This window comes from Stomoxys calcitrans, chromosome 1 (assembly GCF_963082655.1).
Source record: "Stomoxys calcitrans chromosome 1, idStoCalc2.1, whole genome shotgun sequence".
In the NCBI taxonomy this organism is placed as follows: domain Eukaryota; kingdom Metazoa; phylum Arthropoda; class Insecta; order Diptera; family Muscidae; genus Stomoxys; species Stomoxys calcitrans.
In genome coordinates this window covers 232,624,219-232,638,567 of record NC_081552.1, presented here as the reverse complement: position 1 = coordinate 232,638,567, position 14,349 = coordinate 232,624,219, and the positions used below count along the sequence as shown (strand labels likewise).

Sequence of the window (14,349 nt, the reverse complement as noted above, 5' to 3'; positions counted from 1 at the left end):
GTGTGACAAAAAGTTCGATAACAAAAAAGGAAATCCCAAAAGTAAAAGGAAACGAATTTTAAGGAACATTGCAAGTCCGTGTTTTTTTTTTGTATTTCAGCGAACTAAGAAAAAATCCTATGAGATCGATTAATCAATTTGAGCAATTTTTAAAAGTCTTGAAATATTTGTATAATGGATAGATAATGGATAAAACGAGCCTCAGATTTGACTTTATGAGCTTCTAGGTGCCATACAATCGCTGATTTGTCATCAACTTTTATTATACCCTCCACCATAGGATGGGGGCATACTAATTTCGTCATTCTGTCTGTACCACCTCGAAATACGCGTCTGAGACCCCATCAAGTATATATATTCTTGATCTTCATGACATTTTAAGTCGATCTAGTCATGTCCGCCCGTCTGTCTGTCGAAAGCACGCTAACTTTCGAAGGAGTACAGTTAGCCGCTTGAAATTTTGCACAAATACTTTTTATTAGGGTAGGTCGGTTGGGATTGTAAATGGACCAAATCGGTCCATATTTTGATATCTTATATATAAAAGGTAGGTTTGCTTGTTTGTTTGTGTGTTCCTTATAGACTCATTAACGGCTGAACCGATTTTCTTGAAATTTTCACAAATGGTGCATAATGATCGCGTGGTGAAAATAGGGTACTAAATTTTTTGATATCTGAAGGGGGGCGGACCCTCCCCCTTACCCTAATTTTCAGAAACGGCAAATCTCAGAGATTGGTGGTGCGATTTAAGCAAAATTTTGTGTGCTCTCATATAGTAACCTAAAATTAAAAATTTGGTGCCCAAATTTCGGATGGGGTACCTAGGGGGGCCGCCCCACCCTAAAACCTACAGAACATATATTTAGACCAATCACGACAATATGGGACTCAAATGGAAGGTATTTAGGATAAGAAAACGTATCTGATATCCAATTGTCGGACCAAGTGCTAGGGGGACCACCCCAACCCCCAAAACACCCCTAAATCGAACATATTTATCGACCATGGCAATATGGGACTCAAATGAAAGGTATTTGCGAGTAGAATATGAATCTGATATCCAAATGTGGGACCACGTTTCTGGGGGTCCACCCCTTACCCAAAACACCCCCCAAACAGATCTTATTTACTGACTGACCATGGGAATATGGGGCTCAAATAAAAGGTATTTGAGTGTAGAATTCGAATCTGATATCCAAATATGGAACCAAAAGTTTAGGAGGCCGCCTCTCCCCAAAAACATCCCCCCAAGGGGACAAATTTACGACCATAGCAATATGGGGCTCAAATGAAAGGTCTTTGGGAGTAAAGCACGAATCTGATATCAATATTCGGGAAAAGTGTCTAGGGGGTCACGCCACCCCCACAACACCACCCAAATAGGACGTATTTGCTGACTATTGCAATATGAGGCTCAAATAAAGGGGTTTTTAGAGTAGAACACGAATCCGATATATATTTTCAAGGCCAACTCACTGAGTGGCCGCCCATCCCCCAAAACACCCCCCAAGCCGGTCACGTTTGCCGACTATGGAAATATGGGGCTCAAATTAATGGTATTTGGAAGTAGATCACATATCTGATATCAACATTAGGGACCAACTCTCTAGGGGACGTGCCACCACCATAGCAACCCCCAAGTAGGACTTATTTGCTCACGACAAGACAATTTGGGTATTAAAGAGAGTGGAACTAAATTTTCATAGTTTTTAGGGCCAATACCCCAAACTGGACATATTTGCAATAAGGAGTTTAAATGAGATTAGAAAACGAATTTGATATCCAATTTTGAGGGGTTCAAATAAATGATATATAGATATATGAGGATAGAGCACGTTGCTGATATATTGGGTTGCCCAAAAAGTAATTGCGGATTGCTTTAGAAAAAAAGTGTAAAAAAAGTTTATTTGATTAAAGTTCATTCTAAGCTTTATTAAAAATGCATTTACTTTCTTTTAAAAAATCCGCAATTACTTTTTGGGCAACCCAATATTTTCCGGGCTTAGTGTTTGGGGGACCACCCCAAACCCCAAAACACCCCTAAATCAGGCATATTTACCGACCATGTCAATGTGGAGCTTAAATGAAATGAATTGGGGGGGTAGAGCAAGAATTGATACCCATTTTCAGGACCAGTTTTCTGGGGGTCTACCCCTTTCCCAAAATACCCCACAAACAGCAATTTTTTACTGATCATCGCCATATATGGGGTTCAAATAAAGGTATTTGGGAGTAGACCACGAATTTGATATCCAAATGTAGGACCATGTATTTAGGGCATCACCCCTTCCCCAAAACACCCCCCAAAGGGTAAACATTTTTCGATCATGCCAAAATGTGGCTCAAATGAAAGGGCCATGTGTTTGGGGGACGCCTCATCCTGTAAACTCCTCTCAAAACCAATGGCAATATGGGATTAAAATAAATGGTATTTGAGAGAAGAACACGATGCTGATATTTTTTCAGGGCCAAGTGTCTGGGGGACCACCGCACCCCCGAAAACACCCCTAAATCAGAATATCGGGCTGAAATACAGTGAATGGAGAATGGAGTACACCTTACATCCAAACTTAAATTCGTAGACCAACAAAGCTCATATGGCATTCAGATAAAGGCACTTATATTTTTACACTGTTAGTCAAGCGATATACTATTGGGTTGCCCAAAAATAATTGCGGATTTTTTAAAAGAAAGTGAATGCATTTTTAATAAAACTTAGAATGAACCTTAAATATACTTTTTTTACACTTTTTTTCTAAAGCAAGCTAAAAGTAACATCTGATAATTGACAGAAGAAAGAATGCAATTACAGAGTCACAAGCTGTGAAAAAATTTGTCAACGCCGACTATATGAAAAATCCGCAATTACTTTTTGGGCAGCCCAATATTTTCGTAGCATAGTATCTCACTAAAAGCTCTTTAATTGTCGAAAACGAATATTCCAAGGAAAATTTTTGTTCTATATAAAGTAAATGAAGGCGCAGCGGAGCGGGCCCGGGTCAGCTAGTAGCTTCCATATAAACCGATCTTGGGTCTTGACTTCTTGAGCCTCTAGAGGGCGCAATTCTCATCCGATTTGATTGAAATTTTGCACGTGGTGTTTTAGTATCACTTTCAACAATTGTGTCAGATATGATTCAAATCGGTTCATAATCTAGTATAGCTGCCATATAAACCGATCTTGGATCTTGACTTCTTGACCCGCTAGAGGGCGCAATTCTCATCCGATTTGGCTGAAATTTTGCATGAGGTGTTTTGTTATGACTTCCAATAACTGTGCTTAGTACGACGCAAATCGGTACATAACCTGATATAGCTGCCATATAAACCGATCTTGGGTCTTGACTTTTTGAGCCTCTAGAGGGCGCAATTCTCATCCGATTTGGCAGAAATTTGTTACAACGGCTTCTTGAATTGTTATCAGAAGTTTGTTTTAAATGAAACAAAATTATAAAATATTGACAACTTTCTATTGAACTTTTTTGCTACTCAAATCCTTGCAGAATAATCCTTTTTATGCTCATTGTTTAATACACAGCGGAGGAGAAGAGTCAGGGAGAGAATTCTGAACAATTCAATTAAAATCCAATTGAAACATTCCCATGGCCTTGCCCCTCTGCTGCAGATTGTTTGCATTTAACCTGTATTTTGAATTCCATGTTGCAGTACATGGCACTACAGTATGTAGTCCCAATTAAAAATAGACCATCTAAAATAACCTTCATGCATGCATGTGCAGACAATTAAAATAAAAACAAATTGACATACATACGTAGTGTATGTATGTGTGACGTTTTCTTATTTAAAAATCTATAGTCAGACAAACACAAAATTGCAGAAAAAGTTCAAACGATTACGAATGAAACAAAAAACAATGAATATATGCTTGAGAAAAAAAACAAGTAAGAACCTGCTACATTCGGGCGAGCCGAACTTTGGGCACCCACCACCTCGGGTATATATGTAAACCACCTTTCGTCATAGCAGCTACATCTAAATATGTTCCGATTTGGACCAAATCCTGATAAGTACAGGTCATTGTTCAATTGTGGATTATAAATGCGCCTTTTATGGGGCCACGACTTTAGTCGAGATATCGGTCCATATGGCAGCTATATCCAAATCTGAACCGATTTGAGCCAAGTTGCAGAAACATGTCGAAGAGCCTAACAAAACTCACTGTCCCAAATATCGGCGAAATCGGACAATAAATGCGCCTTTTATGGACCCAAAACCTTAAATCGAGAGATCGGTCTATATGGCAGCTATATCCAAATCTGGACCGATCTGGGCCAAATTGACGAATGATGTCGAAGAGCCTAACACAACTTACTGTCCCAAATGTCGGCTACCTTTTATGGCCCCAAAACCTTAAATCGAGAGATCGGGGTGTATGGCAGCTATTGTTGCCCAAAAAGTAATTGCGGATTTTTTAAAAGAAAGTAAATGCATTTTTAATAAAACTTAGAATGAACTTTTATCAAATATACTTTTTTACACTTTTTTTCTAAAGCAAGCTAAAAGTAACAGCTGATAACTGACAGAAGAAAGATTGCAATTACAGAGTCACAAGCTGTGAAAAAATTTGTCAACGCCGACTATATGAAAAATCCGCAATTACTTTTTGGGCAACCCAATATATCCAAATCTGGACTGATCTGTGCCATATTGCAGAAATATGTCGAGTTCCTTAACCTTACTCACTGTCCCAAATTTCGGCGACATCGGACAATAAATGGGCCTTTTATGGGCCCAAAACCTAAATTCGAGAGATCGGTCTATATGGCAGCTATATCCAAATCTGAACCGATCAGGGCCAAATTGAAGAAAGATGTTGAAGGGGCTAAGACAACTCACTGTCCCAAATTTCAGCAAAATCGGATAATAAATGCGACTTTTATGGGCCTAAGACCCTAAATCTGAAGATCGGTCTATATGGCAGCTATATCCAAATCTGGACCGATCTGGGCCAAGTTTAAGAAAGATGTTTAAAGGCCTAACACAACTCATTGTCCCAAATTTTGGCAAAATCGGGCAATAAATGTACCTTTTATGGGCGCAAGACCTTAAATCGAGAGATCGGTCTGTTAAAGAAAGACGTCGAAGGGCCTAACACAACTCACTCTCTGAAATTTCAGCAAAATCGGATAATAAATGTGGCTTTTATGGGCCTAAGACCCTAAATCGGCGGAACGGTCTATATGGCAGCTATATCCAAATCTGGACCGATGTGGGCCAAATTGACGAAGAATGTCGAAGGGCCTTACACAACTCACTGTTCCAAATTTCAGCAAAATCGGATAATAAATGTGGCTTTTATTGGCCTAAGACCCTAAATCTGCGGATCGGTCTATATGGGGGCTAGATAAAGTCCAATATAGCCCATCTTCGAACTTAACCTGCTTATGGACCAAAGGAGAATTTCTGCAAAGTTTCAGCTCACTATCTCTAGTTTTAAAGACTGTAGCGTGATTTCAACAGACAGACGGACGGACGGACAGACTGCCGGACAGACGGACGGACAGACGGACGGACATGGCTAGATCGTCTTCGATTTGTACGCTGATCAAGAATATATATACTTTATGGGGTTAGAAATGGATATTTCGATGCGTTGCAAACGGAATGACAAAATGAATATACCCCCATCCTTTGGCGGTGGGTATACAAATAAGTAAACATGTGCTACATTCGGGTGGGCCGAATCTTGGGAACCCTCCATCATGGATTCTGCTAAAAATTTATACAAAATAAATTTATTTGAAGGGCATTATTCTACATACCAAACTTCTACCAGGCCAGCAAAAATTAAAGCTTCTAGGATCCGAACTAGGATGATTGAGCGATCTGTTTACATAGGAGCTATATCAGGTTATAGACCGATTTGAAACGTATTTGGCACAATTGTTGGAAGTCATTACAAAACACTACATTCAAGCTTTCATTCAAATCGGACAAAAATTATGGCTTGCAAGAGCTCAAGAAGTCAAATCGGGAAATTGGTTTATATGGGAGCTTATCCGATTTGGAGCTTACTTGGTACAGTTGTTAAAAACTATAACAGAACACAACATACAAAATTTCAGCCAAATCGGATAAAAATTGCGGCTTCCAGGGGCTCAGGAAGTCAAAGTAAGAAATCGGTTCACATTGGAGCTATTGCAGGTTATACACCGATTCGGACCGTACTTGGTACAGTTGTTGGAAGTCGTAACAGAACATTATGTGCAGCCAAATCGTATAAAAATTGAGACTTCCAGGGGCTCAAGAAGTGAAATCGGGAGATCGGTTTATATGGGAGTACTTGCCACAGTTGTTAGTAGTCATAACAGAACATTATGTGCAAAATTTCGGCCAAATCGTATGAAAATTGAGGCTTCCGGCCAAGAATCTGATCTAGCTCCCATATAAACCGATCTCCCGATTTGACTTCTTGAGCCCCTGTAAGCCGCGACTTTTACCCGATTTAGCTGAAATTTTACATATAGTGTTCTGTTATGACTCTTAACAACTGTGCCAAGTACGGTCCAAATCGGTCTATAACCAGATATAGCTGCCATATTTTAGCAGAATGCGTGGTGGTGGGTTCCCAAGATTCTTCCCAGCCGAGCTTAGCATTCTTTTACTTGTTTTTTTTTTCACCCTCATCCTTTTGCACCAGATGTTTTTTAAGTCAAATTTCTAAATTCTATCTCTATTCATCCGCCCTGTATCAAGTTCACCCATTTCGTAGATTTTGATACTTTTTTATGGTACCCAAATGTAAAAATTTCCAAAAACTCTTAAAGGCACCTGATTAAGGTTGCCATAGATTACCTAAGTTCCCAAATTTAGAGCTCTAGTTCAAATTACAAAGAAAGTACCAAATAGTACCAATTGCGGTACTAAACGTACTATTTCTCCCATTTCCGGTACGATTTTCCATTATTATTATACCCACCACCGAAGGATGGGGGTATATTCATTTTGTCATTCCGTTTGCAACACATCGAAATATCCATTTCCGACCCTATAAAGTATATATATTCTTGATCAGCGTAAAAATCTAAGACGATCTAGACATGTCCGTCCGTCTGTCCGTCTGTCTGTTGAAATCACGCTACAGTCTTTAAAAATTGAGATATGGAGCTGAAATTTTGCACAGATTCTTTTTTTGTTCATAAGCAGGTTAAGTTCGAAGATGGGCTATATCGGACTATATCTTGATATAGCCCCCATATAGACCGATCCGCCGATTTAGGGTCTTAGGCCCATAAAAGCCACATTTATTATCCGATTTTGCTGAAATTTGGGACAGTGAGTTGCGTTGAGCCCTTCGACATCCTTTGTCAATTTGGCTCAGATCCGTCCAAATTTTGGTATAGCTGCCATATAGACCGATCCTCAGATTTAGGGGCTTAGGCCCATAAAAGCCACATTTTATATCCGATTTGGATGAAATTTGGCACAGTGAGTTGTGTTAGGCCCTTCAACATTTTTCGTCAATTTGGCCCAGATCGGTCCAGATTTGGATATAGCTGCCATATAGACCGATCCTCCGATTTATGGTCTTAGGCCCATAAAAGCCACATTTATTATCCGATTTTGCTGAAATTTGGGACAGTGAGTTGCGTTGAGCCCTTCGACATCCTTCGTTAATTTGGTCCAGATCGGTCTAAATTTGGATATAGCTGTCATATAGACCGATCCTCCGATTTATGGTCTTAGGCCCATAAAAGCCACATTTATTATCCGATTTTGCTGAAATTTGGGACAGTGAGTTGCGTTGAGCCCTTCGACATCCTTTGTCAATTTGGCCCAGATCGGTCCAAATTTGGATATAGCTGCCATATAGACCGATCCTCCGATTTATGGTCTTAGGCCCATAAAACCCAAATTTATTATCCGATTTTGCTGAAATTTGGGACAGTGAGTTGCGTTGAGCCCTTCGACATCCTTCGTTAATTTGGTCCAGATCGGTCTAAATTTGGATATAGCTGTCATATAGACCGATCCTCCGATTTATGGTCTTAGGCCCATAAAAGCCACATTTATTATCCGATTTTGCTGAAATTTGGGACAGTGAGTTTCGTTGAGCCCTTCGACATCCTTCGTCAATTTGACTCAGATCGGTCCAAATTTGGATATAGCTGCCATATAGACCGATCCTCCGATTTATGGTCTTAGGCCCATAAAAGCCACATTTATTGTCCGATTTTGCTGAAATTTGGGACAGTGATTTGCCTTAGGCCCTTCGACATCTTTCTGCTATTTGGCCCTGATCGGTTCAGATTTGGATATAGCTGCCATATAGACCGATCTCTCGATTCAAGGTTTTGGGCCCATAAAAAGCGCATTTATTGTCCGATGTCGTCGAAATTTGGGACAATGACTTGTATTGGGCCCTTCGATATTTGTCTTCAATTTGGCTCAGATCGGTCCAGATTTGGATATAGCTGCCATATAGACCGATCTCTCGGTTGAACAATGACTTGTACTTATAAGCATTTGGTCTAAATCGGATGATATCTATAGAGCTGCTATGGGGCATAAGGTATGCATTTTTCACTGGATTTTGACGAAATGTGATTCACATATATACCCGAGGTGGTGGGTATCCAAAGTTCGGCCCGGCCGAACTTAACGCCTTCTTACTTGTTTTTTTTCCTTATTTTTTCGAGATTCTCTTTAATTTGAGCCAAAGAACATAATTCTAGCTGCTTCCGTTTGCACTAGACCATTTCGTACTTTTGGTACCTAAACGTACTAATATCACCAAATTCAGCCTTATACCGTGCCTACGATCCAAAACCAATATTCATGCAAAATTTCATGATTCTAGCTTTAGCCGTTTGGGCTGGGCGATGATCAGTCAGTCAGTCACGCAACTTTTTTATGTATACAGATTTCTATCATGACTTCCAACAGACTTTATTAAATTTGTTTTTATTCGGTCGGTGCATTGATATTGATTCTATATAAATCGATCTCCAGATTGTTACTTCTTATTTTCGTTTGAAATATAGGCGATGGCAAATTAAGTATAATATCGATACATCGATATTTGTTATTAGAAAAATCGAAAATATCATATGATGCGATTATCGATAATTTGCCAGTCTTGTTACTGGTCTGACGCGTCAACCGCGGCACTTCTTAGCTCACCAGTATTAATGGATATTAAAGTTAGCTATCTCAGATCACATCACGAGGAGGTTAGATATCAAGGTTACAAATAGGAAGGGACTAAGATTGGCCTGGACTTCAGGATCGTCACTATCATGATCATAACAAATAAGAGCGTGCTAAGATCGGCCGGGCCGCAGCTTATATACCTTCCACCCTGGATCGCATTTGTCGAGTTCTTTGCGCGGTATCTCTTGTTAGGCAAACAAAGAATAATGGATAAAAACTGTTATGCTATTGGAGCTATATCAAGTTATAGTCCGATTCGAACCATAAATTAGTTGAATGCTGAACATTGTATTGTGTTGCCCAAAAAGTAATTGCGGATTTTTTAAAAGAAAGTAAATGCATTTTTAATAAAACTTAGAATGAACTTTAATCAAATATACTTTTTTTACACTTTTTTTCTAAAGCAAGCTAAAAGTAACAGCTGATAACTGACAGAAGAAAGAATGCAACTACACAAGCTGTGAAAAAATTTTTCATCGCCGACTATATGAAAAATCCGCAATTACTTTTTGGGCAACCCAATAGAAGTCATTGTGTAATATGGTGGCTCAAGAAGCAAAATCCGGTATCGGTTTACATGGGAGCTATATCAAGCTATAGATCGATTCAGAACATACAAAATTTCAGCCATATTGGATAATAACTGCGCCCTCTAGAGGCTCAAGATGTCAAAATCCCAGATAGGTTTATATGGTAGTCATATCAGGTTATGTACCGATTTGCGCCATACTTAGCACTGTTATTGGAAGTCATAACAAAACAGCTCATACAAAATTTCAGCTAAATCGAATGAGAATTGCGCCCTCTAGCTGCTCATGAAGTTAAGATCCTATATCGGTTTATATGGCTGCTATACCAGGTTATGAACCGATTTAAACCACACTAAGCACAGTGGTTGGAAGTGACATCAAAACATCACGTGCAAAATTACCGCCAATGAATTGCGACCTCTAAAAGCTGAAGAAGTCAAGACCCAAGATCGGTTTGTATGGCAGCCATATCAGGTTATGAACCGATTTGAACCATACTAATCACAGTTGTTGGAAGTGACACCAGAACACCTCGCGCAAAACTTCTTTCAAATCAGAAGAGAATTGCGCCCTCTAGAGTCTCAAGAAGTCAAGTCCCAAGATCGGTTTGTATGGCAGCCATATCAGGTTATGGACCAATTTAAACCATACTTAGCACAGTTGTTGGAAGTCATAACTCAACACCTGGTGCGAAATTTCAGCTAAATCGGATAGGAATTACGCTTTCTAGACTCTGAAAAAGTCAAGACCCCAGACAGGTTTTTATGACAGCTATATCAGGTTATGGACCGATTTCAACCATGCTCAGAACAGTTTTTGGAAGACATACTAAAACTTCTCATGCAAAATTTCAGCCAAATCGGATAAGAATAGTGCCCTCTAGAGGCTCAAGAAATCAAGATCCAAGATCGGTTTGTAAGGCAGCTGTATCAAAACATGGACCGATTTAACTCATTTACAATAGAATCATTTTAAGTCGATCTAGCCATGTCCGTCCGTCCGTCCGTCTTTCTGTCGAACTCACGTTTACTTTAGAAGGAGTAAAGCTAGCCGCTTGAAACTTTGCACAAATTCTTCTTATTAGTGTAGGTCGGTTGGGATTGTAAATAGGTCTTATCGGTCCATATTTTGATATAGCTGCCATATAAACCGATCTTCTATCTTGACTTTTTTAAGCCACTAGAGGGCACAATTCTAATCCGATTTGCCTGACATTTTGCATGAGAAGTTTTATTATGACTTCCAATAACTGTGTTGAGTATGGTTAAAATCGGTCCATAACCTGATATAGCTGTCATATAAACCTATCTGGGGTCTTGACTTCTTGAGCCTATGGAGGGCGCAATTCCTATCCGATTTGGCTGAAATTTTGCACGACGTGTTAGGTTATGACTTCCAACAACTGTGCTAAGTATGCTTTAAATCGGTTCATAACCTGATATAGCTGCCATATAAACCGATCTTGAATCTTGACTTCTTGTGCCGCTAGAGGGCGCAATTCTCTTCTGATTTGAAAGAAGTTTTTTGAGGTGTTTTGGTGTCACTTTCAACAACTGTGCTTAGTAATTTTTATCCGATTTGGTTGAAATTTGGCATGACGTGTTTTGTTGTGACTTCTAACAACTGTGCCAAATATGGTTCAATTCGATCCATAGCCTGATATAGCTGCCATATAAACCGATCTGGGATCGTGACTTCTTGAGCCTCTAGAGGGAGCGATTATTATCCGATTTGGCTGAAATTTTGTACAACGGCTAATACCATGACCTTCAAGATGCGTGTTAAATATGGTCCGAATGGGTCTATAGCTTGATATAGCTCCCAAATAAACCGATCTCTCTATTTTACTTCTTGAGCGCCTAAAGGGCGCAATTCTTACTCGTATTCTCTGAAATTTTACCCAAAGACTTTTACTATGGTCTCCAACATTCAATTCATTTATGGTCCGAATCGGACCATGACTTGATATAGCTCCAATATTATGGCAATTCTTTTCTTTTATCCTTTGTTTGCCTAAACAGAGATATCGGGACAAGAACTCGACAAATGCGATCTCTGAGGGAGGGTATATAAGATTCGACCCGGCCGAACTTAGCTAGCTTTACTTGACTGAAAAGTTATTGTTTTACTTACAAATAGAATTGTGCAAGTGTGCTTAGTGGGTCCACTCTTTAGAATTCAGGCTCAAAAATGGATTTTAAGTATTTTTAAAGATGCATAACTTTAAAATCTTAAAATCATTGACACGTTTTATTTACAATCCTTGACTGGAAATCTGCCAAATCTCATTGCTACAATGATTTTCTTTCCTCTTTTCAGATTTTCAATATCATGGTCGTATGAATTAAGAAATTAAGGAACCAACCAAAGCATTTTCGAGTTACGAAAATACAAATCAACACCATTCATTGAAATACTTATCCCTGAGAAACTCTCCAAAAACCTGCTCAACCGCTTCACGCCAAAAAAAAAGAACTTAAATCACCATGCATGAGAGACGCGTAAAAAAGTGAGTTACACATAAATTTCTGCTCATTAAAAGTAATTTTCCCAATTTTCCTTTTCACAGAATCAAAGGTGGCCACTATGTTGCCACCCATGGCCGTTCCACACCCGATCCTCCCTATGTCCACTCGAATCGTGGCTATTCCACGGATGGCGAAGAATCTCATAGGGCACCCTCGGAACGCACCATGTCCGAATATACGATAGCACACGAGCGTACCTCACCTCAGGGTCATTATCATTCATCGCGAAAAACGCGCATTAACAATGGCCATACGAACGGTCACTCAAATGGCCACTATTCGCAGTCGGTGGTTGATAGCGGAGGACCACGTTCGCTAAGCGGTCCCCCACCTTCACGTTTGCCGCCACGAGCGCCATCGGCTTTGAGTTATGATCATGGAGGCGGTGATACAGGCAGTGATATATATGTGACCAGTGCTGCCTATAAGGCGCCTTCGGAAATAAGGTACTTCTACTTTAGAGGAAAAATGTGTAGTTATTCTTACTCTTCTTTTTCTCATTTCATTGATTTCTTTTAGTCGCTACAGTCATCGCCCTGCCTCTAGAGCGCCACGAAGTGTATATTCCGTTGCCAGTACAGCCAAAACCGGTCGCAGTGCCAGAAGCACAACAAAGAGAGGAGCCAAAATTGAGACCATGTCAGCTCCAAATCCTTTCTGTCCCAATGTCAAGGGTGTTTGTTGTCTAATGTTATTGTTGAATCTGGGTCTAATTTTGGTTACTCTGGGCTTTGTTATTGTGGTGCAATTCCATGAACCAGTCTATGTGTGGTAAGTATTAGTTCGAAAAAAGTAAAAGGGTGCTAAGTTCGGCCGGGCCGAATCTTATATACCCTCCACCATGGATCGCATTTTGTCGAGTTCTTTTCCCGGCATCTCTTCTTGGGCATAAAAGGATAAACGAAGAGATTTGTTCTGCTATTAGAGCGATATCAAGATATGGTCCGGTTCGGGCCACAATTAAATTATATGTTGGAGACCTGTGTAAAATGTCAGCCAATTCGTATAAGAATTGTGAACTTTGAGGGCTCCAAAAGTAAAATAGAGAGATTGATTTATATGGGAGCTGTAGCAGGCTATAGACCGATTCAGACCGTAATAAACACGTATGTTAATGGTCATGCGAGGATGCGCTGTACAAAATTTCAGACAAATCGGATAATAATTGCAACCTCTAGAGGCTCAAGAAGTCAAGACCCAAGATCGGTTTATATGGCAGCTATATCAGGTTATAAACCGATTTGAAGCATATTTGGCACAGTTATTGAAAGTCGTTATAAAAGACGTCATGCAAAATTTCAGACAAATCGGATAATAATTGCGACCTCTAGAGGCTCAAGAAGTCAAGATCCCAGATCAGTTTATACGGCATCTATATCAGGTTATAAACCGATTTGAAACATATTTGGCACAGTTGTTGAAAGTCATTATAAAATACGTCATGCAAAATTTCAGCGAAATCGGATAATAATTGCGACCTCTAGAGGCTCAAGAAGTCAAGATCCCAAATCGGTTTATATGGCAGCTATATCAGGTTATAAACCGATTTGAACCTTATGTGGCACAGTTGTTGAAAGTCATAATAAAATACGTCATGCAAAATTTCAGCCAAATCGGATAGGAATTGCGCCCTCTAGAAGCTCAAGAAGTCAAGTCCCCAGATCGGTTTATACGGCATCTATATCAGGTTATAAACCGATTTGAAACATATTTGGCACAGTTGTTGAAAGTCATTATAAAATACGTCATGCAAAATTTCAGCCAAATCGGATAGGAATTGCGCCCTCTAGAAGCTCCAGAAATCAAGTCCCCAGATCGGTTTATATGACAGCTATATCAGGTTATGAACCGATTTAAACCATACTTGGCACGATTGTTGGATATGATAACAAAACATGTCGTGCAAAATTTCATTCCAATCGGATAAGTATTGCCCCCTTTGAAGGCTCAAGACGTCAAGACCCAAGATCGGTTTATATGGCAGCTATATCAGGTTATGCACCGATTTGAACCTAACTTAGCACAGCTATTGGAAATCATATCGAAACACGTCTTGTAAAATTTCATTCCAATCGGATAAGAATTGCGCCCTCTAGAGGCCCAAGAAATCAAGACCC

General features: G+C 39.7%; 1 protein-coding gene across 1 annotated transcript in view; it reads left to right on the top strand.

Annotated features, from left to right (window-relative positions):
* The window catches only part of LOC106091249 (uncharacterized), a 100,831-nt gene that overhangs the window by 73,559 nt on the left and 12,923 nt on the right, over positions 1-14,349 (top strand). Inside the window, exons 2-4 of the mRNA XM_059360898.1 lie at positions 12,024-12,213; positions 12,274-12,678; positions 12,752-13,003. Coding sequence (XP_059216881.1) covers positions 12,191-12,213; positions 12,274-12,678; positions 12,752-13,003 — 680 coding nt within the window. The 5' untranslated portion in view covers positions 12,024-12,190. The remainder of the gene's footprint in view (positions 1-12,023; positions 12,214-12,273; positions 12,679-12,751; positions 13,004-14,349) is intronic.